Source organism: Cetorhinus maximus, chromosome 5, assembly GCF_964194155.1.
Source record: "Cetorhinus maximus chromosome 5, sCetMax3.hap1.1, whole genome shotgun sequence".
Lineage (NCBI taxonomy): Eukaryota > Metazoa > Chordata > Chondrichthyes > Lamniformes > Cetorhinidae > Cetorhinus > Cetorhinus maximus.
In genome coordinates this window covers 75,086,012-75,110,114 of record NC_135883.1, presented here as the reverse complement: position 1 = coordinate 75,110,114, position 24,103 = coordinate 75,086,012, and the positions used below count along the sequence as shown (strand labels likewise).

General features: G+C 39.1%; 1 protein-coding gene across 11 annotated transcripts in view; it reads left to right on the top strand.

Annotated features, from left to right (window-relative positions):
• Nucleotides 1-24,103, top strand: part of LOC144680734 (intersectin-2-like) — a 217,153-nt gene that overhangs the window by 48,733 nt on the left and 144,317 nt on the right. For 7 of the 11 annotated variants that reach the window (XM_078542045.1, XM_078542040.1, XM_078542039.1 and 4 more), the window contains exon 2: nucleotides 6,015-6,078. The exons of the other annotated variants lie outside the window; for them this stretch is intronic. In XM_078542045.1, coding sequence (XP_078398171.1) covers nucleotides 6,042-6,078 — 37 coding nt within the window. In that variant the 5' untranslated portion in view covers nucleotides 6,015-6,041. The remainder of the gene's footprint in view (nucleotides 1-6,014; nucleotides 6,079-24,103) is intronic. 11 annotated transcript variants of the gene reach the window in all.

Here is a 24,103-nt window from a genome sequence, read left to right as displayed (position 1 = left end):
TCTCTTTCTTCTCCTCTGTTTGTCCCTCTCTTTATCCCTCTTTCTGTCTCTATATTATATGTTTGACTTTATCAAGGAAATAAGTAATTGGCCACAGCGTACATCAGCTCCCAGGTGCAACATTGATTGTGATGTTTGTTGTTGCTGGATGGATGTTCCAGCAATTTGCAGCACAAATATGTGATGTTAATGGTGAGTGAAGTTCAATTAATGTTGTTTGCCACAAGGTCGGCCATTGAAGCAATATTTGGCCCTATACATTTACGTCTATCCTGTCTGCCAGATTTTGCTTGAAGAAGTTGCTTTTGGTGTTGGTTTTAAATTAGTTTTTCACTTGTTTGTACTTATTAACCCTGATCCTACCATCCTGCTTTATTATCGTGTTCAGGGTTTATATTTCAACAAAAGACCTTACTTGCATCGCAATAACAGTTAGTGATATGAATATTCTTCCTCTAATTGCAGAATGTTCACTTTTTTAGTTACTTTGGTTAATGAAATGAATCTGTTTGTCCTAAAGAATGGAGCAGTTCCTACTTTTTAGCACTGCATCTCATGGAGGCCCAGTTTTTGCTAGATAAGTTCTGAATATATCCCGTTTAGCATGGTGGTAGTGTCACATGACACAATGGAGGGTAACTTTAGGGTGAAGATAGGACTTTGGCTCCACAAGAACTGTGGCGTGATTGCTGCTACGAATACTTTCATGAATAATTGCACCTGTGAAAGGTAGATTCCTTTCTGAAGTCACATAGAGCTTGGCAATACTTAATATTAGCATTTGTAACAAGTTCAGCCATTCGGGCTGGTTGGTGGCTGCAGTATGGTCCTTCAGTACATCAGTCTTCAGAATTGTGGATAGAAAGTTGGAAGGAAAAAATAAAATTATGAGTGGGAAGGAATGCCCGCAAAACATAGGGGAATATATTGATCATAATATTTGTAACTTATAGGTCCTTATAATAATCTATCCCATTAGAATAGGTCAGAGAATAAGGTAAGTTATATCTGTCTGGCGTTAAAAAAAACTTACCGCAGCCAGAGCAACTGGGCATGCTGATAGCCTTTTAAGGAGGAAAGCTTACTGATAGGAAGCTTTTGGTTTTTAAATGCTACACAGCACACAAAGGAGTTATATCCACTTCATACTATTTTACGAGCAAGTTGAGAAGAGAAACATTTATTCTAAAAAAATAAAGATGTGATTTAAGCCTGGTAGAAAGCCCCTATTTTAAACAAAGGAAGTTCTCGAACCTTAAAAATGAAACATTTTAGTCAGACATTTGAAACAGGAAGTATTTAGGCTTAAACTGACTTTCAGATATATATATATATATATAAAAATAAATACCTTTTCCTTTACCTAGCCTGGGTAGTACTGTATAACTGAAATATTCCTTTTGAAAGTCTGTAGTATGGGTGGGACATTGGTGCACACTATTTTTTCAATTCTGGAAGATGGATTTGAATCAGCTGAGATAGACAGATGAAAACTCTCTGCCACCTACAGAGATTCATAGTTTAGATAGTCTCAACCTGCCCATCATTCAGCATTAATTGGCAAACAGAGAAGCATTAAGAATGACCCATGTGGGAAATGAAAAAAAATAGCTTATACAGCTGCTCTTAGGTCAGGATAAATCAATGATAAGGTAGAAAAGAGTGAGCTTTACTCTGCATCTCATCACACCATCTGACTAGCCTTGTTGTTGAGACCATCTCAGCCTCTTCCTGAGGTCCCCACAGAAGCTAGTCTTCAGCCAATTCGATTCACTCCACGTGATAACAAGAAACGGCTGAATGCACTGGATGCAGCAAAGGCTATGGGCCCTGACAACATCCGGGCTGCAGCGCTGAAGACTTGTGTTGCAGAACTAGCTATGCCTCTAGTCAAGCTGTTCCAGTGCAGCTACAACACTGATATCTACTCGACAAAGTGGAAAATTGCCCAGTTGTGTCCTAAACACAAAATGGAGGACAAATCATGTCTAGCCAATTACATTCTATTAGTTAACTGTCAATCATCAGCAAAATGATGGAAGTGCTCTCAAGTGACACTTGGCCACCCATGTTTAGTTTGGGATTTACCAGCACCACTTGGCTCAAGACCTCATTACAACTTTGGTCAAAACGTGGTCAGAGGAGCAGAATTCCCGAGGTTAGGTGAGAATGACTGCCCTTAACACGAAGGCAGCATTTAATCAAGTGTGGCATCAAGGAGGACCTAGCAAAATTTGAAGTCAGTGAGAATCGGTGGTGGGGGGGAGACTGTCCACTGTCTGAAGTTATACCGAGCACAAAGAAACATGATTGTGGTGGACAATCATCTTAGCCCAAGAACGTTGCTGCACAAATTCCTCAGGGAAGTGTCCTTGGACCAACCATCTTCAGCTTCCCTTTATCATAAGTTCAGAAGTGAGATGTTCGCTGATGTATTCATTTCAATTCGCAATTCCTCAGGTAATGAAGCAGGCAATGCCCACATGCAGCAAGATCTAGATAGCATTCAGGCTTGGATTGATAAGTAGCATTTGTCCCACTGAGGTGCCAGCCAATAACCCTCTCCAATATAAGAGAATAATCACTCCTTTTTGGCATTCAACAGCATTACTATCAATGAATCCTCCACCATCAACATCTTGGGAGTCTCTATTGACTAGAAAATTAACTGGACCAGCCACATAAATACTGTGGTTACAAATTAGGTCAGAGGGTGGGAATTCTGCGCCGAGTAACTTACCTCCAGACTCCGCAAAGCCCTTTCCCCCATTGACGAGGTACAAATCAGGACTGTGATGGAATATTCTCCACTGGCTTGGATGAGTGCAGGTCCAACAATACTCAAGAAGCTTGAATCTATTCAGGACAAAGCAACACACCTCATTGGCACCCCATCCACCACCTTAACATTCACTACCTCCACCATTGGCACACCATGGCTGCATGTATACCATATAAAAGATGTACTGCCACAACTCACCAAGGCATTTTCCAAACTCACAACCTCTACTGTATGGAAGAACAGGAGCAGCAGGTGCTTGGGAACACTACCACCTCCAAGTTCTCCTTCAAGACGCACACTACCCTGACTTGGAAATATGTCGCCGTTCCTTCATCCTTGCTGAGTCAAAATACTGGAACTCCCTTCCTAAAAGCATTATGGGTGTACCTGCCTCCTCCCCCCCTCCCCCTGGCTGCAGGGGTTCAAGAAGGTGGCTCACAACCACCTTCTCATGGGCACTTAGAGATGGGCAATAAATGCTGACCTTGCTAGCAACGCCCACATTCCATGGACGAATAAAAATATGTACTGAAACAGTGTCAAACCTGTTTTCAGCAAACTGTGACACATGCAGACATTTCAACATGAGTCATTGGGTGGTTATGGCTGACCACAAACTGTGTAGAAAGCACACTGATGTAGTGTGGGACATCACTGCTGCTCCTCCTTGCCTTCTATGGGTGGTGTCCTAGTTTATAGATGGGTGTCGGGTATGATGAAACCCAACTTCCCTATGAATATTTTTTTCTGAAGTGGAAGTAATGCTGACAGATGGGTAAAGAACCAGGGGTCACAGATTTAAGGTGATTTAAGAACAAAAGGTGACAAGAGAAACCATTTTTTTATGCAACGAATGGCTAGGATCTGGAGTAACTGAAAGCATGGTAGAGATAGATTCAATTGTGGCTTCCAGAAGTACCCGAGAATAAGAAATGTGCAGGTTTACGACAGGAGAGTCGGACTAGCTGAATTGTTCTTGCAGAGAGCCAGCACAAACTCGACGGACTGAATAGCCTCCTCTAAAACCTAAGAACTTTGATTAACGTTAAAAAAATTATATGGATATCATAGGCATGATGTATCATAGTGGAAATTAGAAGCACGCATCAAGGTTTAAAAATAAGTCAGACAGATAACATTGGGATCTGCAATAGTTTGCAAAAATCAGCATTGCTTAGATTTTCAGATTGAACTGAGCTGATTGAATGGGTGTCACCTTCTGTAGAAATATAAGACCATAAGAGACTATAAGACATAGGAGCAGAAATTAGGCCATTCGGCCCATCAAGTCTGCTCCGCCATTCAATCATGGCTGATAAGTTTTTCAACCCCATTCTCCCGCCTTCACCCCGTAACCTTTGATCCCCATACCAATCAAGAACCTATCTATCTCGGTCTTAACTATTGTTTATCTTGCCACATCTAAAATATTAAAATGCTGTTCTCCTTTGTCCAAGAAAAAATCTTGTTTATTTAAAAAAGAATTACAAGCAAACACAAACTAAAAGATGGTGGATCCAGTCAAGGGCAGAAAATATTGGTGGGAAAACTCCCAACCACCTTTAATGGTATTGTGTTGTTTTCAAATAGCGAAAAAAGCCACTTTATCGGTGTCCCAAAGACATGTTGGTTCTGAGAATCTGTATTCCTGGAGCGGAGAAGGGGCTGGTATGGGTGGGGGTGTTTGGGATATGCTACAGAGTGCCCTTTGGATCAAATCCATGGCCTGTTAATACATGGAGATTGAACTTGGGAATTCAGCTCATGGGTGTAGACCATGAAGGGGATTTGGTCCACGTTTTCTCTACATTTTCTGAGTTGTTAGGGCAGGGACTATTGTTCTTTTTGTGAAGGTGAGGAGAGAGCAGAATTATTGGGGCCAAGTTTATGAATTTGACTTTTGTGATTTTTAAAAAATTTGTTATGCAGTAATTTCACTTTTAGGGTTTTTGTGTGGTAGGTGAGGAAATATGAAAGTTGGTTATACTTTGGAAAATTATTCATTGGAATGTGATTGTTAGATTTTTTCTTGGAATATGATTGAGGAAAGAATTGAATTTGGGGAGAAGGGTTTTGCATATTATGATCATTTAGCAATGAAAGTATAATTAAAGTAGAAAATAAATAATTAGAAAGGGAAAAAACACAGGCTTAAATATTTAGCCAACAAATTTTCTGAATTGATCACTTGGCCATAATGCAAACAGACCTGGTACATAACAGACACAATATTTTGTTAGGGTCATTTCTGAAAGGAAATTGCCTTAAAAAGCATTGTTGTACCTGTCTCTCATTTCAGCATTAGAAAGATGAATGAATTTATCCAAGTCTGTGATACCAGAGCTTTGATCTGTGTATAAGCCACTCAAATGTCATATTTGCTTATTTCTGTGTCATTCAAACCACATTAATTTGTTAGGTGCCTTCATTCTGCTCCATATTTCACATTGCTAGCTTGGGCACTTACCTTGTTAAATGTGGAGAGATGCTTTTGCTTCCATGTCACACAATAGGAACAGAGTGGTTTACTGAAAAATAATGCAGACTGTTTCTCGTTCCTGTCAGTGGGTTGCAGTGACATTTGGGCAGGATTCTACTTGTGACTTAATCTTTCAATTGGAGGGTTGACTTCACCCTTGAAATGAACTCTGTATCCTGTGCAATCCCTCATATTTCCACCATGTAAGTGGAACAGTGGCACATTCCATGATTAAATTATGTGGGGGAGAGACAGGTGGAAAGTGAGCACTGAACATTTTACGGTGTTTTATCTTCAAACATTAGACGGGATTTATGTGTAATGCAGTTTGTGTGTTGTTAGTATAACGAACTCATCATCAGGATTCTTTTTTAAAAGATGTTTGTATTTTTACTAGGAAATCCAGTTAAGACTGTTAGAGATAATGTTGATTCATTTAAAGCCCTAACTACTATTGTGTGAATTAGATAGGAACTTTGCATCCCTTGCTTGTTTCATATTTTTGGGTTTATCCAGTAATAGTACTTAATATGCTTATGTTTCTTTGGGGAAACCCTCCTATTAGCTTTGCTTATCCTGTTTCTTTTCTTTTGTCTGTGAGAGAATTCGGCTTGATCAGCACAAACCTGGACCCATGCATTGTTCATTATCGGAAGTGTGAGCTAAAGGGAGCTGACATTCTCCCTGCTCAGCAGGGCAGTGAGCTGGTGTCTGTCCTTGGTGCATAATTAATAGAGCATGTTTTTGTTGCAGATGGCTGATAGCTAGCAAGGCACACTCATGACCATGATGGCTCAGTTTCCCACAGTCATGAATGGTAAGCAGCTTATTCTTTATTTCACTTTGCTTGCAATATGATTGGAAGCGGGTGGAGAATTTTCCTTTTTAGGGCTTTCCTGTGAAATTCAGTAGATAGATCTGTGTGCAGTAGATTGATATTAACATTTTAATAAATTTAAATTACATAACCCAAAAATACATGAGCACTCTGCATGCCAAATCGACTCCATGAAATTTTGCCAGCGTTTTGACATAATACAATGGCTAAAACAAGTTTTCAGTGAGTTGTCGGCACCTAGCCTCACTTACAGTTTATTAGGATTCAATGCTACTCTGTCCATCTCATGCAGGTTAATTCAAGGAAAGTATCATTCTCTTTCCTCCTCCATTTTCATTTATTTTTCCATGTCGGCTTGTCATGGTATATATCATTTACCTCCTCCTACTCCATACTTTGCACTATTCCCTGCCACAGAGAGTGGAATGGTGACCTGATAAACAAGGCAGATGATGTGCTACTTGTACAGTAATTGAGGAAACTATTCAAAAAGTTATATTTGTTCAAAAGTTTATGGTTGAAAGCACTACACACCAGTGGTAAAGGAACATCACTCACTGCTCAGTATGCTGACAGCTGCCCCGAGGTTGCACGGGTTTTTGAGTGGCAACTTGCTGTCATTGGGTGTCCAAAACAGCGATGCATCCTCTACAGAAGGCCTGTGGCATTTGTGAGCAAGACAAGCAGCAGTGAGGCCTTCCAACCCAGGCTGAAGTACTGTATCCTCACTGAGGCACACAGAGTCTAAACTGGTCGGAGATAGAAGACATAGACGAGAAAAGCAAAAAAAAAAGATATTTTAATCACAACCCTAATTAAATTCTGAAGGAATTAGACTTCACGCTCAAAATTCAAGTTTCAGTGCCAGGTAGCCTGTTTGACAGTAATTATGACTTATCATGCCCTTTATCATGACTGAAAATGCCCATATATCCCTACTCTCTGCTCCCTGTTCGTTAACTAATCCTCCATCCATGCTGATATATTAGCCCGAGCTCCAGGAGCCCTTATCTTGCATGTCAACCTTTTGTGTGGAACTTTATTGAATGTGAATGAAACTGACTAACTTTTTTTTGTGCCAAGAATGAAAGGAGTCATTACCAAAGTAAAATATCAACCAACAAATCTGGGCTATCATCAAAAATGGGTCCTGGTGTAGTGGCAGGTACAGGTTAAATTTCCTGGCTTTTGTTGCACCTGCAATTTTTGGCTGCTCCTCAGGTAAATCATGCAGTGCATTCAGAAATTCCAAAGGAACTACGTTGTATGGTGCAACTTAAATAGCTGCAGAAACCAAGAACTGTGAAAGAAAATAAAAGGAAAATACTCAGGCCAGGCAGCATTTGTTCAAGCTAGTGACCTTTCATTAGAACGGAATAGTGAAGGAACTATAGGGGTGGAAAATTTATTGAAGTCATGGAACACCCAACAAGATCCTGGAACAAAATGTAATTAGAAGTGCAAAAGAAAGCAACTGAAACTGTTTTGGAAGCCTGCATATAAGTAAGCCAGGTCCCAGGTGCAACAAAATTTGCAAACTGTAAATTCTGAGCAAAGCAAGAATTGTGTTTTAGGCAAATCTAACTGGAATCAGTTTGAAATTTGCACTGCAGTGCCCTTCTACAGTCATGTTAAAATGGTATACTGACATTCCTTGCTTGAGGCATGACAGAGTTCTCCCAGTGCAATGGATATCTCATGTTTTTGTGCCGTGAGAGAAAATCCAATTCATGTTTACAAATATATTATTCATTGTACAAGTTGAGTAAACACCTATGTGTGCTTTTATATACCAGTGGATTTGATTTTATAATACATACCTGTGTGCTCTTACCAGCTTCTGTTTGGACTATGTTTTTGAAAAACGTCCGAATATATCACCTGCTCTTTTCCTGCGTTAGCTATTTTGAGCACTTTTTTTCAATTAAAGTCCTAGAGAACGAGATGGTAGGCTGATGGACATATTTCTTTGTTGCTTTGTATTTATCTGTAAATCAACATTTGGGTAGTGATGGAGATACTGTTAACTGGCCAGGGTTTAGTTGTCTTACTATAAATATAAATGGCAAGTTTCTTTGTGATGTTTAGAACAGCACTTTAAAGAACATGTGCGATCAGAATCCAAGAGAAATCTGTGCCTTTTGGAAGCTTTCAGTGCATCATTTGAGCAGGGAATCTTCTTCTTTGTACTTCTGTGTCCTGACAATACCCCTCAACCAATATCACTTAGAAAACAACAGACAATCTGATCATTACCTCAGTGCCGTTTGTGGGAGCTTACTGTATGTAAATTAGCTGCTGCATTTCCTACATTACAGCAGTAGCTATAATTCAAAAGTGTTTAATTGCCTGTAGAGTGCTTGGGGACATTCTGAGAATGTGAAAGGCACCATAGAAATGCTAGTCTTTCTTTCTAAATAAACCCATTATGTGAAATATATTCTCTTGAATGTTGCCCAACAATTGGAGGTGTGAAGACCAATCACTGGGCTAATAATCCAGAGATCCAGGGTAATGTTCTGGGGACCTGGGTTCGAATCCCATCACGGCAGATATTGGAATTTGAATTCAATAAAAATCTGGAATTTAAAGTCTAATGATGACCATGAAACCATTGTCGATTGTCATAAAAACCCATCTGGTTCACTAATGTCCTTTAGGGAAGGAAATCTGATGTCCTTAACTGGTCTGGCCTGCATGTGAGTCTGGATTGACAGCAAGTGATTGACTCTTAAATGCCCTAGCAAGCTAAGCAGCTATCAAGAGCAATTAGGGATGGCCTAGCCAGTGATGCCCAAGTCCCGTGAATGAATAAAACAAAAGAACTTGAGCTTTTCTAATGTGATGGCTGTTTGTCTTACTACTGTCTCCCGCCACCACTGCTCATGGATTGACATGCTGATGGACCTGTATCAGTCTGAGTCAGACTGAAGGGCAGTTCTCCATGTTTGGTAGTATTTTTCTCCCTTGCTATAAGGGTACCTGGTTTCTATTGCGAATATTCTAGCAACAGTATTAGCAAAGATTAGAAGCTCGGCTGGAGGAGGGAGAAAGCAAAGACGGAGAAATCACACTTCTGTTTTGGCAGTCCTTTGCAGAGCATGCTGGTGTGTCATTTGATTGTACTGCAGTCATCCATTTTACAATGTTTTATGAAAGGACTTTTTATTTTCATTCGGGTCGCCACTGTATTTAATAAAATGTTTCATTGTCATTCTGTGTTCAGGTTTTAAATTAAATATGTGCTATATTGCAGCAGTACTAATATCACCAGTGATGGATAGAAGTCAACCTTTTGCATTTTCAGTATAAAAGTCTCCATCTGTAAAATTCCAGAAAAACAATTCAAGTTGTTTCTGACATGCAGCTATAATTCCAATTTGGGTTATCTGCAGTTTGTGTTTGTAGTTACATACACTCTTGTTGCTCCCTTTTGTGCAGACCTGAGCCTGTTTCTATTGTTGATCATTGCTAAATAACGGATACACGAGTCTTGCTGATAAGTCTGTTTAAGTCTGTTGCTCCACACCTCCGAAAGCTCAATGGCTTTATTGAGTGTCCAGTTGAACTATAGATACCAGGAAAGTCTCGGATTCCTATTCTTAAGTTAAAATGCTGGAAATACTCAGCAGATCAGTTGGCATCTGTGGAGAGAGAAACATAGTTAAATGTTGACCTTTCATCAGAACTGGCAAAAGCTAGAGATGTAACAGCTTTTAAGAATATATAGAGGCAGGAAAAGGGGATGGGGGGGGGTGGGAAATGGAAGGAAGAAGGATCAAAAGGAATTGCCTGTAATAGGATTGTTTGCGGGAGTGATTAAGTGACAAAATGGATGAATGTGCATGGAAAAGCAAGTGGTGCTTGGACAAGCAAAGAAATGAAAAGTGCTTAATCGAAAGATGAGGTGCTTTTCCTTAAGCTTCTGATAAACTTCATTAGAACAGTGTAGTTATGCTGTATTAGTTATTTCAGTTGGAGTAGTGGTAAAGCTGTTAAACTTGGCTGCAACACCTGGTTTAGCTTGTTCCAATTTGTGATAATCCAGTGGCCCAACTGGAAGTGGTTGCCATGGCCATTGATTTAGCTTGCCAATACCTTTCAAAGCTCACAAATGAAGAATAATGGTCGGGCAAGCTATTGGAAGGTACTGGGATTTTGTGGAATTGCACTGCAGCAAGAAGTTAACACCTTCATGAAAAGGGATGGAGGGGAAGTCATTGCTGTTGCTCAAGTAGGGCAGGATTAACTGAAGGTGTAGTTGTCAACTTAGAGCTGGACAATCTTTTACTAAGCTTAACAATTTTAATGCATCACTCCTTTTAAGATGAATGAACTTTTATTTTGAACATCACATATCCACTTTAAAGTTTACAGATTATCTTTGTGGCATAAGTGGAAACTTGAAATTAACCATGAAAATGAAAATTTATTTAGCATGTTTCTGATCCACAGTTCAACTTCTTATTTTAAGGCAATATATTTGCACTCTTTAAAGTGCTGTAAGTATCTAGCTGGTAATATACTTTGTATAAGTTAATAATTCTTGAATTTTAATTGAAGTTTAGCAGCATGATTTCATACCAAATATGGAATGTTGAACTTCCTTTTGAGCAGTTCGATCCCTTCATCATTGCTACACGAGACGTGATTAACGACTGCATAGTCAGAGGTGCTGTCTTTCATAGTAGATGCTTTACTGAGGCCCAACCTGCCTATTCAGGTGGATGTAAAAGATGCCTTAGCACTATTCAGAGAATAGCAGGGATGTTCACCTGGTCTCCTCATTAAAATTTATCAGTCAACAGTATCACTTGAGCAAATCGGATCGTCTGGTCAGTTATCTCATTGAAGTTTGCAGAATCTTGCTTCACACAACTTAATTTAAAACAGAGATGAGGAGGAATTTCTTCTCTCAGAGGGTAGTTAATCTGTGGAATTCTTTACCACAGAGGGCTGTAGAAGCTGGGTCGTTAAGTATATTCATGGAGGAGATAGACAGACTTCTAATCAGTAAGGGAATCAAAGGTTATGGGGAAAAAGCAGGAAATTGGAGTTGAGGATTATCAGATCAGCCATGATCTCACTGAATGGCGGAGCAGACTTGGATGGGCCGAATAGCCTACTTCTGCCCCTGCGTCTTATGGTCTTTTAGCTGCTGTATTTGCTTACATGGACACAATGATGAGATTTCAAAGTAACTAATTGGCTGTGAAGCACATTGGAATGTCCAATGGCATGAAAGGTGCTATATAAATTCGAGTTCTTTCTCTTTCATACTGTGGTATTTGTAGTCTTCTGGAAATTAAATAAAAACATTGAATGATTTCACATGTTGCAAAATACACAATTATAAAAGGATTATATTTTTGCTCTGTCCCAGATATCTGTCTCATGCTTAATACCAAGAACATCTCTCATTACTAAGGACATCTCTCAGAACAAGCCTGCACTCTGTACAAACTGAGTTGTGACTGTGTACTCAAAATATCTGCAATGTATTGTTGCTCAGGATTGGACAGACTACCTTTATTTTTATTCACACATGGGATTTGGGCATAGGTGATAAGGCCAGCATTTATTTCCCATCCCTAATTGCTCTGGAGAAGGTGGTGGTGAGCCGTCTCCTGGAACCAGCCCATATGGTATAGGTACACCCATATTCTGTTAGAGACTGAATTCCAGGATTTTGACTTAACGAGGATGAAGGAGTGTTAATATAGTTCCAAGTCAAGATAGTATGTGACTTGGAGGGGAACTTGCAACCAGTGGTCGTGTTCTCATGTGACTGCTTCCCTTGTTCTTCTGAGCAGAAGAGGTTGTGGGCTTGGAAGATGCTATTGAAGAAGCCTTGGTAAGTTGCTGGCTGCTGTAGTGCATCTTGTAGATGGCACAAGCAGTAGTCACAGTGTGTCAGAGGCAGAGGGAGTAATTGTTTAAGATGGTGGATGGACTGCTAATCAAGGGGATTGTTTGAGCTTCATGCATTCCGTTGGAGCTGGCATCATCCAGGCAAGGGAACAGTATTCCATCACACTCCTAACTTGTGCTTTGTAGATGGTGGTAAGTCTTTGGGGAGTGAGGAGGTGAGTTACTCGGAGCAGAATTCCCAGCCTCTTAACTGCTCTTGTAGTGACAGTATTTATGTGGCTGGTCCAGTTCTGTTTCTTGCCAGTGGTCACCCCCCAGGTTGTTGATGATGGGGGGGCTTCAGCTTTGGTAATGCCATTGAATATCAAGTGGAGGTGGAGATGGTCATTGCCTGGCACTTAAGTTTTGCAAATTTTACTTGCTTCTTTTCAGTTCAAGCCAGAATGTTGTCAGTTCTTGCTGCATGTGGGAAGAGATTGCTTCATTATCTGAGGAATTGTAATATACTGACTGGAAATTACATGCAGTGTCTTGTCTTCTAACATGTCAGACCATGTGATTTACGCTGTTATTTACAAATTTATTAAAAAAGCAAGAAATTAAACAGTCGCAAAAGATTAACCAGTGATTACAAAACAGTCAACCTTGGACACAAAAATAACAAGACACTTTGCCAACTCTCTTAGTACTGGGAAATGAAGTGGAACAAACCAGCTATGTGAAATTTGAAGAATAATTAGAAAATTATCCTTATGTACTTGCATTCTCTTCCTAAATCCCTACCTCTCTGTACACCTCTTCCCAACTTCATGGACTCTCCTTTATTCACCTTCCCTAACTTTGTTTCCCTGTAGAGTGCAGTCCCTAAATGCCTTTGTGAAGGCTCTTAAGAAGTTTTATTGTGTTAAAGCCACAATATAAATGCAAGATGTTGTTGCAATCCTAAAATTATAAACTGTCTTTGGGAGTAATTAAAAGACTGGTGGGCAATTATATATAGCCATCTAAGAAGTTTTGAATAATGGTGAGCGATGTTGAGATTAAAGTTTTGAAATCAGTATTCTGGATCTACATCCTTGCTCTCAGTGCAAAAGTCATTGTTGAAGCTGGCACCAATGCACTCAATTGTTGGGGTGTGAACAGTTTCACACTGAAGGCCAAGTAATTGTTGAATAACTTCCACAAGAATTACTGAGTGATGATCAACATGATCAGGGCAGATTAAAATCACAAGATCAGCTTATCTCTTTCCAAACATAATTCAACCTTGGATCTGAATCGTTAGAAATGTTTTTTGTTATCCAGTTCTGGAACAGTAAACTTTGAACATTTAAAAATAGATCCTTAACATTGAACTCTTTCAATGACTTTGATTCAATCTGCACTCCCTCCTCATAAATAAGAGCATGGAACTTACCAGAAAAATGATTAATTTTGAGGATAGATCATATAAATGATGCAGCTGCAATTTTTAAAAAAGTCAACCAGTGGCATAGAAACATAGAATGATACAGCGCAGAAAGGGGCTCTTCAATCACCTACTCTTCCTCCATAGAGACGAGTTGCTCCCATTGGAACAAAGAAGTATAAAGGGAGATTTAACACAGGTGTTCCTTAGGCGCAGCACCTTCCAAACCCATGACTGCTGCCATCTAGAAGAATAAGGGCAGCAGACACATGGGAACATCACCACCTGCAAGTTCCCCTCCCAAGTCACTCACCATCCTGACTTGGAAATATATCACCGTTCCTTCACTGTCGCTGGGTCAAAATTCTGGAACTCCCTCCCTAACAGCACTGTGGGTGTACCTACACCACATGTACTGCAGCGGTTCAAGAAGGCAGCTCACCACCACCTTCTCAAGAGCAATTAGAAATGGGCAATAAATGCTGGTCCAGCCACATTCTGTAAATGAAAAAAAAAGAATGGTTTTGACAGAGTAAATAGGAAAGAACTTTGCAGTGGCAGAAGGATCCGGTAAAGGAAAGAAAGGAAAATTTGCATTTATACAGTGTCTTTCATGATTTCCCAAAGGATGTCCCAAAGCACAATGCAGCCAATGAAGTGTCTTTGACGTGTAGTCTGTACAGCTAATTGGAGGACCTGGATTTATGGTAAGTGGCAGAAGAGCCTGGGGCAGAATGTTTTTGAGTATTGAGTTGTTGTGATCTAGAATGCACTGCCTGAAGGGATGGTGGAAGCAGATTCAATAGTAACTTTCAAAATGGATTTGGTTAAATATTTGAAAAGGAAAAATCTGTAAGGCCATGGGGAAATGGCAGTTAAGTGGGGCTAATTGGGGAGCTCTTCGAAAGATCAGGCATAAACACAATGGGCTGAATGGCCTCCAACTGTGCTGTATTATCTTTCTGTGATTCTAGAGCATGCTGTGATGTTAGATGTTAATCTGCCTTCAAGAGGGCAAGTGTCTAGTCTTGTGCAGTGTCAATCCCCTTAAATTACAGAATTTTTCAAGCTTTGTTACCTTTCCATGCCATCAGTGGAAAATGGAAAATATTCCAATGGACCTGACTGTGCAGTTCATTAGCCATGTACTTGAATTATTGGGAAGTATTCTGCTACATCATAAGATCCACTCCATCAGGCTTATGTTTGTTCTCATATTCTTAGACTGCTTAATTGGAGAATATACAATCTAGTTTCATTGCCTTTGGCAACTGCCAAATTTATTTGCTGTGTTGTTAATTAGTATAATACTCTTGTTTTCTATTGCTCTACAGAAATTTTTGTTTTTTTATATCTTTATTAGAGGATCAGAGGTCTAATTAATGCTTTGTTCTTGAAAACAAGTGCAAGCTGTTGTACCATTGATAATTACCTTGCTTTGAAGCGTACTGCTGTTTCTGATTTTTCCTTGTTAATGGCAGAATTCGTCCCATTTCCCCAAACTGTGAACTCCATCACACAATGTCCCATGGATGCTGGGCACAAAAAGTATAGTAATTATAGGCAGCACCTATTATATTGTATTTGTGGGAGAAGTCCAGAGGAAACCACTGATGGCCTTTGGACTTTATTCTTATCATGGTACCATTCAGAAATGCAGCTGCAACCCTACTGTGCTGATAACATTTTTAAGGTTATTTAGGCTGGGAATAAGATCGCACCATGAGCATTAATTTTTGGTTAAACACAATATTGAGAATTGTAAATTTGAAGTATTGGGGGGCTGAGAGTCAATGTAGGTCAGCAAGAACAGGGGTGAACACGACTTGGTGAGCTATAGAATACAGGCAACAGAGGTTTCCGTGACCTGAAGTTTATGGTGTATGGAGGAAGGCAGAACAGCCAGGAGAGTATTGGAGTAATTAATTCAAAGTTTTCAAAGATGTGGCTAAGGATTTCAGTGGCAGATGTGCCGAGGTAGGTCCTGAGTGTTATACTCAATAAAGTCAAGCGGTGAAGGATGGAACTGGAGCCAATCTTTACACACTTTTATAAGCATTTATTTACAGAGCTGCACATTTTAAACATGCACCTACTAACCCAGCAACTACAGGTTCAAATTGTTCTTATTTGTCGGACCATAAGTGAACCCCAGTTCAAGCTGATGAACAGCACACAATTAATTACAACTAATATATAGTTATCTGAGAGGTGGGCACTGTTCCGAAGGTGGGAGTAGACAGTATTTGTGATGGCGAGGATATAGGATTGGAAGCTTAGCTTAGGGTCTGATAGGTTCCGAACAATCAGCTTAAAACTAGGACAGTGGCTTGGAGTCTGTGGCAAGGGTACACAGTTTGTTGTAGGTGCTGAAGTCAATTACTTCAGTCTTCCCAATGCTTAGCTGGACGAAAGTGGCTGAAAGTTGTATGAGCAGTTTAGCAGCATAGAGGCAGTGAAAGAGTTGGGAGAGATGGTGCAAAGGTAGAATGTTTTTGTTCAATCCCCACTACAATATCAAAAGCCACCACAATCTCAAGTCAAGGTATGGGGAGTGGAGATTCACCCATAAGTGATCCTAAAATTGGATAGTGGAAATAATCTAGGCTTAAAACTTTAGAGAAGACCCAAATATGTAATAATGCCAATCATTTCAAAATGTGTTCCCTCCCTAACAGCACTGTGGGTGTTACCTACACCACATGAACTTCAAGGAGGGGCTCACCACCCACTTCTCAAGGGCAATTAGGGATTGGCATTAAATGCTGGCCTAACCAGTGATGACCATATCCCATGAACAAATAAAAAAAATGTTTTGGTTTCAGTTAGTTTGTATTGTTACATGTTATGTAACTTATAATTAACATTAAGTCTGTCAGATACAACATTTAAATGCTGCAGCCAAAGATGTACTTTTGAAGCAGAGTCACTGTTATAATGGAGTGAATTTGGCAGCTACTTTGCACACATCAAGGCTCAACAAACAACTAATGACATAAATGATACATAATCTGTTTTTAATTGTGCTGCTTGAGGGACAAAAAGGTTAGCTAGGACGCCTAGAACCCCCATGCTCTTCTTTGAATTGTGCCATGGGATCTTTTACATTTATCTCAGAGAGCAATGGAGTCTTATTTAATGCCTTATTGAAAAGCTGCTCCTTCAACAGTGCGCACTCAAGTATCTGGAGTGGGGCTTAAAGCCACAACCTTCTGACTTGAAGGTGTTAATAATGATCCAATGTAATGTATGTAAATAACAAAGGTTTTTCACATGCAAAATGCAGGTCATATTGGATTAGGCATGGGCCCGAACTTCCTGACTGCAGTACAGTTATAACAGTTGTTGACGCATGCATCATTGTTACAAAGGCCAAATTTGCAAGTTGCTTGGTTACATAATCAGCATTTGGGCATTGTTATACTGTAAACGCCAATACTAATTAAATGTTCATGCAGGAAACTCGTAATTTGTTCCATGCTACACTTGGCACACAGTCTTTTTAAAGAGGACAGGTATTGTTTCACTTGCATTGTAGATAATCTGGTGTTGTCCAGGTTTTCAGCAAAGCAGAATGGCGGGTATGCTAAAATTTAATACCATGTCAATTTAACCCTTGAAAATGCAAAGCAATATAATTATACATTTTGTCCTTCCAAATGCGAGTTGCGTCTGCAAATTATATTTTGAGTTAGATATTACATGAGAATCACTGCTGGAGCCTACCAGGTGTATTGCTGATGCTGAGAACATTTTGAGGTGATGTGCATTTCTTGTTTGCTACGAGATAAAAGTGTATTGCTTTAAGTGAGAGTTTTCTTTTTGGTATTACTGCTAAATGTGCTCAGTGGGAGCATTGTGATATCGGTAAAAGAAAGTCTGCATCCTTTTCTGGTATCCTGCGTTATTCAAAATACAGTTTTCATGCAGAGTTTTGGTAGGATCAGCAAATAACAAGGTGACCCAGTAAGCGTGCTGCCTAGAGTCATGGACACTGTTATGCAAACTAAAATTCTGTGACCATTTTCTTGAATTGTATTGTTTTTCAGTAAATAATGTAACGTGTCAAAACACATGAGAGGGTTACGGGCACCTTGGAACGGAAGAGTGTCTGAAATGGCCATAACTCTCAAATGAAATGATGAAAAACAATATTATCTCAGTAAAATTATTTGCTTTTAGGTACAATAAAATTTAATTTTTTTCAGAGAAACAAAAATACAATGATAGGTATTGTACTTGAAAGCTAATGAACAGTAGAAGAGCATTATTCCAGTGACAACAAAGAGTTAGGGCCTTGTTTTATTAAAGAAAATATTTTCAGAAAAGTGGAGAAGCAGGTCAGGATACCAATGTGCTGGCACAAAAATAATTTCCTACATTCAATCGTGACCTCTCCACCCCGCACAATGGTAACTGGAATCATTAGTGTTTTTTTCTGAAAAGTAAAAATGGAATTGGTCATTCAGAGTAGATTTGAGTATCTTTATTATAATAATATATTAATAAATCGTTAGAAAATATGAACTTGAAAGGAGAAGATCCTGCCTTGACATTTTTGAGAAAATAACAGCCCACATTGATGGTGGGAAGACCTTTTAATGGTGGCATACCTAGATTCCCAAATGGCATGTGATAAAAGTCCCTTATGAAAGTTGTTTTTCAAACTCAAAGTTATGAGGATTCAAGGCAAACCCTGGGAATGGATAAGAAACTGAGAGGTAGGAAGAAATGATTGCGCATTGGCAGAGAAGTATTAGAGTGCAGAAAAGTACTGAGTAAGTATCCAGAGCTCAGTATTGTGAGCACTGCAGTTTCTCAGTTGCATAAATAACCTGGATTCAGAAACTTGATGTATTGTGGTCAGGTTCACTCATGGCATCAAATTGAGAGGGGTAATGGAATTAGAGGAATGAGCTCAGAAATTATAGAATGAATTGAACAAAGTAATTGTTTCGGTGGATTATTAGCAAATTGAATTTAATGCAAATCAGTGGACTTCCCAATTGAGTGAAGGAAGTGAATACCTAGGTGTATTGAAGAAACTCGATGTTGCAATGGAAGTGGGGAATTGTTGAGTGCTTTTGGATGGATGCACTAAATAGCCTGAATGGTCTTTCTAATACAAAATTGATTACCTTGTGGCCTTGTAAATGTTTAGTGGTTTTATTCTACATGCTATCCCTACACATACTGGCCTGAAATTAGCACTTGATTATATGTGCATTTGTAATTTGTTCAGTCATCTGTTGGTTTGTGAGTTTTGTAAAAGTTTCCTTTTTCCTTTTCTTCCTTTTTCCAAAAATGACCAGTTGTGTCAGACTCAGTTGACTTCATTAATGCATTAGCCATTAGTGACAAAGATCTATGGGTATATCACATCAGACATGTAAAATCACATCCACGTTTTCGATATTAGTTTGTTTTCAACATCTAAAACTTTCAATCAGCCATGTTTGCCCTTTTAAAAGTTTTTGCTGCCCAGAACATAGTACAGTTCTATAGCAGTCTTTCATGTAGACAAAGATTTGTTGACAGTAATTACAATGATATTTTTATAGTAATGTTCTTTATTATATTCAAGATGACCTCTAATTCTGGTGTTCAGTTCTGAATCTGAAGAATGGTTTTCTGAAGGAATGAAATTTCTGTATTGGCTAATATTGCCAATCATTTTGAATTGTTCCTTCCTTTCAAACATCTATGTGTTATATATATGATACAAATCCTCTATTTATGGAGAGAAACATTACTTTGAATTGATATTGACTCTTTTTCTGCTGTTTAATCCGTAAGGACCATTTTACATATTGAAGCATAATTTGTCATCACTGTTGGAATGTGGCCAATTTAAGAAGTGAATTAGCATTTGAATCTCACATGGCAGATACTTGGATCTCTGCAAGAATTTCTACCAGTTCTGGGAGTGTTTGGCTATGTTCTAGGATGGGTTGTAATAAAAGGGGAAAACGCTCAGACTCACTGCGGTGAGTGTGGAAGAGACAGTAGCCCAAAAATTTCAGCGATCTTGTTTTTTTTTTAAATCCAGTAAATTTCATACAATTGCCAAAATGATGTTTATATTGAAGGGTTTTCTATGCTTCAACCATCAAGTGACAGTTGTGCTTGCAGCCTAGCTACTGTGACACTGCAGATATGATGAGTGGTTATGGACTTGATTTAATATAACTGTTGCAGTTGTACTTCATCATTGCATGTTACAATGGCACAGTGGGATGCTATTTAAACATGTTTTTACTATTGAACATGCTTCCACCACCTTCTTTCTAGGTAAGTGAAAGGTTATGTGGTGGCCGTGGCCATTGTTGTTGACACTACACACCGCGCACAATGTACAACAGCGAATTGTTCTAAAGTCTTTGTCAAACAATAGCAGGTGTCCCTGTTGTTTTCTTTCCAATTCCTGGAATGCTCAGCTAAACTGAATCTGAGACAAGTGATCATCCTCTGAGGGTTGGTCAGTGTCATCGAATTGGCTGGTTGGAGATGTGAGAGCTGAGTGTGGGGATGACTATTGGTATGAACTTTTTTGAAGAGGAAGGATGTAATCATGGCTAACATTGTTTATTACTTAAAAATGGAGTCACATATGGCATTCACTCTGGCAAAATGTAACTGAATGCTGGTGAGTGAAACACAGAAAAACATTATTGTATTAACTTAACTGAGAATGTCTGACAATGTTGGAAGTGGTGTATGGGCTTCATGTGCAAAAACTGAGGGCACAGGTGCGAAAATCTTGTATGGAAACTTGCATGCTTCCATGTCACAGCACAGTGGCGTCACTATGCATGGTTTAGAGATAAGATTTGGAGGACATAAACATAAAATGCTGGGAATACTCAGCAAGCCTGGTTGCATCTATAGATAGGAACAGAATTAATGTTTCAGATCTGTGAACTTTCTTCAGAACTGGGAAAAGTAAGAAATGTAATAGGTTTTGAGCAAGTGAAAGTTGGCGGTTGGGTGGGGGAGTTGCAGTGTGGTTGGTGGAAACAAGAACAAAAGGGAGGTCGGTGATAGAGTGGATGGCAGAAAAGATTAAATGACCAAAGGTTTCATGGTACCAGGCCAAAGGGAATGGTAATGGGGCAAGTAAAGAAACTTAAGGTGTGTCTGGGGAAGTGTGAATAGTTACCATCCGAAAGCAAAGTAAAGGAAATAAGAGAGAAATGAAAGAAAAAAAAGCAAAGAAAAATGAAACAAAATGGGGACAGAGATTACGATCTAAAGTTGTTGAATACAATGTTGAAGGCTAGCAGAAAGAATGTGCTTGATGCTGACTGAGTGGCATAAAATAATAAAACATTTGATTTTCCAGTGCTGTTTTTAGCAAGAAAAAGCACCTATTTCAAAAGGTTGCCAGAAGATATCTACAACAGTGATAGCTTCAGAGTATTCAGAGCTTCAGAGGTAGGGCAGTGATACTAGGTGAATTGCGCCTTCAGAGGGCTAGCAGACATCATGGGCCAAAGTATCTCTTCCTGTGCTGTAACCAGTCTATGATTCTATAACCTCAGGAACGGTAACACAAGTTCTGATAAATTAGGGCAGTGATATCTCACTATCCTTTGTTATAGTTGTAAGTTTTGTTTGGGTTTTTATCCTAATTATCCCATGCCAGCTCAATCTCACCTCACTAACAATAAAAATTTATGAAGTTTCTACACTCTGGTGTCAAGATCAATCAAAAATATGAGGCCCAATATGCCAAACTTGTTTCAGCTCCTGCTTCCTGCATTCAAGCCGAACAGCTGCTAATCTCCATCATATTCCCACATAAAACCAATAATGAGAACTTCAGTGGTAAGGCGTAAGCTATGATCCCCTGGGCATTGAAAATTTTAAGATAAGAGGACCTTATTTTCCCAAGCCAAGGATGAGCTTGCAATATTCTAATTTTGGTTGGTGTTACAGACAATCATTGGTGCAAATTAACAGCTGTCTTTTATTATTAGCTTGATATCTTTATGGGGTGAGGAAGAGGGTTCCTCATTGTGGAGAGCTAGTATATCAACATGACCCTTTTGTTCCAAGTGCATTAGGTCAGTCACATGCACGTTTTTTTGTTGTTTGTTTTCTTCGCTCCCTTATTTTCCACAAGATGTTGACTCTTTGGATTATGGTTCAGTGGCTACTTTGCCCAAGTGGCCATTCTGAGAGAAAATGAGGGGGGAACTGAAATGAACAGCTGAATAAAGACAATTCTGAAGCGACTGGGAAGTGAAGTTTGAAGTGGCAATGGGAGCACCAGAGTTACATGTTAAAATAAACCAATCAAGATAACTAGCAGAAAGATGGTTAAAGTGTAATGTGTTTGACAAAGTTCGATAGTAATTATGTGTGGCAGAATTATGGCAGGAAAGTGTGATAGGAAGAAAGTGTGGTTCAGGCTATAAACCAACAGTTAAACTAATTAACATTAAGCAGATAATTTGAGCTGTATTTAATGCAAAGAACACATTAACAGCAATTAAAGTCTTTACTATTTTCATCAAAATGAATGAACAGCAAAGATGCTTTTCTCGTGCTAACTCTATATAAAATTGCTCCTTGAAATACAGTTGCTCACTTCTTGGTGGTGTGACATCGTATTTCTGCTGGCTTGAGACTGACATAAAGTGAATCATTTGTTCAAAATCCTTTAGTGAAATACTGAAAACAATGACATAAGATGCATTTATACGTAACAGAGTTTTCTAAACAGCCATTCACAGGTTGTCAATACATAGGATGGGTTTGTCCATACAAGTGCCATTTGTCATTTAGAATAATAAGGGCATCTCTTATCCTTCACCTGGTCAAAATATCAAGCTGACAAAATTGAACAGAATGATGCAAAAGATATCTCAAACTGCTTCTGGGGCACAATGCATCTGATGACCCTTTTTGTGCATCAAATGTGATGTATATTCTTGTAACTTGCAGAAATTACTAGCAGTAACCAAATATTAACTCTGTGTGCTGTGACTAACAAAGACTAAAACACTTCTCCATAGTGGCCCTTTAGTCAGGTCAACTTTGTTCATTGTTTGAGGATTCCAGTTAGGTCAGTTCAAAACCCCCTTTTACAGAGAACAACTTCCTCAATCTTTCCTCATAAGTTGGGGTGCAGTTATATTGCCACTTTTAACACATTTGGAACTGTTCCCAATTCACTGATACAGAAGTGGCAGTATAATCAGAAGTCACATAGATGATCTGATTGTCAAGTAAATTAAAACAAATGGAATGAGGGGTTTCACACTATATCCCAGTGTGCAAGTGCCTTGCTGGAATTTGTATTTTGGATGGCATGAGGAATACCAGCTGCAAGTGGGTTTCCCCTCAGAGTCCAGTTGTTTTGTATATTGTTAGGTTCCCATCCTATTTTGCATGAAATGCTCAGGAAAAATCACATGTGCATCATCATACTATTGATAGCTTTGGAATGCACACTTTCTAGGCTCAGAGCCAGCATTTCAAGTTGAATGACAGCATAAATACAGGCTACTGATGCTGCACACTCAAAATAGATAACAGTCCCAGACCAGTGTATGCAGTCTTAAATTCTTGAAACTGGAAGTAGCAAAATATATGTTCTTTAACGATAACCCATTTGTAAATTCCTTTGAAAACTTTGTAAAACTAGAACTCCTAATTTTCTTGGCTAACCGGTCTGAAATATCAACATTGTAAAATTGTCAAGTCACGTTTAAAATGCTGTAGGCCCAAGTTACAGCTTTATTTAGTAATCAAATTTGTGGTTGCTAGTGTCAAACAGAACTTAAACGGTTTCCCACAATTTATGAATCATTGAGAAGAAAACATCAGATTAAAAGGGGGCTTCTGAGGTCAACATACATACACCCTATGAGGGGCAAAATAGGGAAATGCTAGAAGAATGATGCTGTCAGACAGTGAACACTTCTCAGTTGGAAAAGACGCCGCTGAATTTTTACTTGGGGTGGTGGGTGGGAGTCATTGTGTGTTCATCCCAGGACATGAATTGTGTGCAGGGATAAGTGAATTACTGCGTAAGTCATCAACTCATTTCATAGAATTGTGTCTGATAAAGTTCTGCATGTTCCTGTAACTTTTTTGTGCAGTCTACCTTCCATGTAATATGAGATGCTAATCAGATCTGCTGTGTTGGCAGTTATTATATAGAATGTGCAGTACTGAAACAGGCCACTTAGCCCATCTAGCCTGCGCTGATGTTTATACTCCATTTTTTCTCTCATTTATTCTTTTAGTTTCCTTTTGAAAGCAACCAAGCTATTTGCCCCAATCACTTATTGTGGTAACAAGTTCCACATTCTAACCCATTGAGTTTAAAAAAAAGCTCCAATTTCTCTGTTGGATTTATCAGTAACTATATTATATTTATGGCACCTGGTTTTGGATTCTCCCATTAGTGGAAACATTTTCCACACATCTATGCTGTCCAACCTAGTCATAATTTTTTTAAAAACTGCCATCAGGTCTTCTCTGAGTCTTCTCTTTTCTAAAGAGGAAAGCTTCAGCCTATTCAATTTTTCCCAATAGCTGTAATCTCTCAGTTCTGCAGCCATCCTTGTAAATTTTATTTCTCCAGAGCTTCCATGCCCTTATTAAAGTATGGAGATTAGAACTGTGCACAGTACTCTTAAGTGTAGCCTAACCAGAGTCCTACACAATAACTTCACTGCTTTTGAATTCCATACTCTTAGAAATAAATCCCAG